The sequence below is a fragment of the Cyprinodon variegatus genome, unplaced genomic scaffold (assembly GCF_000732505.1).
Source record: "Cyprinodon variegatus isolate N-32 unplaced genomic scaffold, C_variegatus-1.0 Scaffold244, whole genome shotgun sequence".
In the NCBI taxonomy this organism is placed as follows: Eukaryota; Metazoa; Chordata; class Actinopteri; order Cyprinodontiformes; family Cyprinodontidae; genus Cyprinodon; species Cyprinodon variegatus.
In genome coordinates this window covers 67,599-71,125 of record NW_015150697.1, presented here as the reverse complement: position 1 = coordinate 71,125, position 3,527 = coordinate 67,599, and the positions used below count along the sequence as shown (strand labels likewise).

Sequence of the window (3,527 nt, the reverse complement as noted above, 5' to 3'; positions counted from 1 at the left end):
TATATATATATATATATATATATATATATATATATATATATATAAACCTTCAATAGGTAACCGTTTTTAATATTTCTTGTATATGACATCTATTTTATGTCTTCTTAATATTTCTTAAGAATTTGGATAAATCAGATGTTCCACATGTGTTGCCTGTAATGTTTTAAAAATGCCTGTTGTGAAAAATATTTTCACATCTTTCTTATTTGCCCTCCAGGATTTGGGGTTAATCTGGGCATGAGAGGCCTTGAGTCGGTGGGGACCTTCATTTACCGGACAGCAACTGCCGTGGATCAGAACGATATTTTTGAGGCACTGTCAGCTAAGATGCAGCACTCCAAACAGGTGGCAGAGACCTTCAAGCAGACAGGTCTGGCTAATTCAATGTATGAATAAAAAACAGAACTCATGCTGTGTGCTAAGTGCCACCCAGTGGACAGAAGTTGGATCATATCGTAAGGAATGGGTCCAAACCACCTACAGCATTATTCATAGTCTCATATTAGATTGAGCTTGAAGATTGGGATCATGTGTAACTGAGAAAGGCTCATGTCCTTTTTTGATATTCAGTGATTGAGCACAACATGTAATGGAAGTGATGAGAATTATAAATGCTAAAACTACATTCAGGAAATTGAAAACAATCATATAGTAACAACAAAAAAAACTAAATATTGTATAGGCTCTGTACAGAAAAGGTGTTTACTTGTAAAATTGTTGGAATTTACAGAAATGACATGACTATTGTATTTTTCACTCTATTCGCTCTATTTTCTCCTTTAGTGAAACATTGAATGGATTTCCCTGTTATTTGCCAATTGTGCATTATATACATACATACTGCTAATGCTGTTAAAGAATAACAGACTCTTTAAGAATATCCAGCTCCAAGTGAGAATTCTTAGGTCTATAACTAGCAAGAGATATAAAAAGGGCATATAATGTAAGACAGCAGGATTTCCATTGCCTACTTTTTATTGTATCAGTGTTTTTGGCCGCTGATGAGAGGAAAACAGTGGTAATAATGGTAAAGTATTTCAAACAATATATTATTTTCTCATAATGGCCTGTCAACATGTTTTATATTTACGAAAATGACATTGTGATGATGTTTTTTTATCAGTTGCAATTTTTTGTCCAGATGATTTTAAAAGGTTCAGTGATGATGATGTGGTTGAAGTGCCAATAAAACTCGTGACAAATTCATTCAGTGATCGTTGATTATTTTTCTATAATCCAATTTTTTTGTGTATAAATTCTAATATATATTAGATGGTTGTAAGGAGTACCAATAAATGGTTGTGATACATAACATGAGCAACTGCCTCATAGTGTTGCTGTCAAAATCTAGAGAATTAATTTTTACTTAAGATAAGTGCATTTGTTCTTGGATTGAGGAGGTAAAAAAGACATTTTGCCAATGAAACAAGACAATTTAGATTTAAAATAAGAAAACAAAATTGCATTGTCTTATTTTAAGAGTAAAAATACTCATTCAATTGGCAAACCATCTCATTTACACACTCAGATTAAGGGTAAATGCACTTAATTTCAGAAATTTTTACTTATTTCTAGATCATTTTTCCACTGCATCACTTCTGCAATGTTTACTGTTGTTTGGAAAACCAGAGATCATGCTGCACTGGAAAAAATTGAAATCTAAATAAGTCATTTTTCTTAAAATAGGTGCATTTGTTCTTTTAATAAGGTGGTAAGTAAGAAACTTTGCCAATGGAACAAGACAATTTATATTTGAAATAAGAAAACACAATTTCATTGCCTTATTTCAAGTGCATACTATCTAATTATTTTATTTTAAGAATAAAAGTACTCCTTTTATTGGCAAGTGTAAACTGTCTCTTTTATCTCCTCAATCCAAGAACAAATGCTCTTATTTTAAGAAAAAATGACTCCTCTAGATTTGGATTTATTCCAGTGTAGGTTTACTGGGATCCCCATGTTGTAGCTTTAGTCCTTTAAGTCCTGCAGTTTGTGAGGTGGAGCTTCCATGGATTGGACTTTCCTTGCACATCTCAGATAAGCTGAATTGCATTGGATTTACATTTGGATTCTGGAATCCAATTAAATATATGTCTCATTTTTTTGCTCCCTAGATCATTTCTAAACTGATTATTTAAGAAAAAAGATACACATGAGAGGGTTTGCTTATATGGTAAACACCAAAGAAGCTAGATCAAGTTGTATGATTTAAAAGGACAAAGTTAAATTCTATTATATGAGACTGTGCTTTTGATCAAGGCGCTAACCCCATATTGGCTGCTGACATGTAAACGCATCAATTTGGCTTTAACATAAACAACTTTTAAAGATCAGTTATTTGTCTAAAAAGTACTTTGTAAAATCAGTCAATTTACAGTGCAACATTTTTACAAACCACTGCATAGATTTTGTTGTGAGCTGAACTTTGCTTATCAACACTACTACCCTCTAGTGGTGTAACTGTAGTGTTGCATCTGTTCAGTCTTTAAATTATAGTACATGAAAAGACAAAATATGTGTTTATATCATGCAAAATACATCCCCTATGCCTTATTATTTGGGTAAGAAATATACAGAAATAATATTTTATATTTATTTATGTTTGAAGAAGAATCAGAACTAACAAAAGTGGAGCAATAGATTTCTATTTTTTAAAGGATGTTAGCTAAAATGCTTTGCATGAAAAAGGGTTCTTGGAGTTTTTTTTTTTTAAATCTATCATAATATTTCATGTCAGCAGTTGTTATATTAAAACACAACGTATCACTTGTTTTTAATACATATATTTAACTGTGAAATAAAAGAAAATGTTCTTTCTTTTAGAAAATTAGGATGTTATCCAATTAGGATGCTGTTTTGTATTTTACAAAATTTACTCTTGCCTGGTCTCATTGAGAAAACGATCCCACTAATTACCCTGCTGTGCCGCACGGCTTTGCCTAAAAGTTGTCTTTGCATATAATACATCTAAACATGCCAGCACCCCCTTCTACCTCATACAGGGAAGTGAGGCTATGGTTCCTGTTGATGTTGCAAAAGTCCTCCTTAATGAAGGTCAGCTTGATAAGGGTAGAGGAAATGCTTTGGCCAAGCAAACAACTGACTTCCTGGTCAAACTTTTGGTTGCAGCCTGCTCCTGAGGGATCAGAAGAGGAGCCAGAAACACAGCACAAGTTGACACTTTGAGAAGTCCCAGCACTACATAAGCCATATGAGCCCAGATAGATGTGTTACCTCACCCTTAAATTTCACATTCTCAGTTTTTCCTCCTTTTCGTACACATATGCTCACCTTTGCCATATTTTGGTTGCTCCATATTTTGAAAGGAAAAGACAGAGAGTTGAGGGTAATGTTAGGAGAGGAGTTATGGAGAATGCTAAACTGTTCTCATTCATTAACATAATTACTATGTTGAGCAAATGTAAGCATACTGGAATGTGTTTGAGTGTAGTGTAAGAAAAAAAAGGATGTAGAATTTTGGAAACTGTCTTTCACCGTCATCAGCTCCCTCTTTAAAAAGCACAGGG

At 33.3% G+C, this 3,527-nt stretch overlaps 1 protein-coding gene across 3 annotated transcripts in view; it reads left to right on the top strand.

Moving 5' to 3' along the window:
- Window positions 1–1,191, top strand: part of LOC107089234 — a 14,088-nt gene extending 12,897 nt beyond the window's left edge. For 2 of the 3 annotated variants that reach the window (XM_015381900.1, XM_015381898.1), the window contains one exon: window positions 218–1,191. In XM_015381900.1, coding sequence (XP_015237386.1) covers window positions 218–396 — 179 coding nt within the window. In that variant the 3' untranslated portion in view covers window positions 397–1,191. The remainder of the gene's footprint in view (window positions 1–217) is intronic. The other variant, XM_015381899.1, reaches the window with a different exon arrangement.
- The last annotated feature ends 2,336 nt before the right edge of the window (window positions 1,192–3,527 follow it).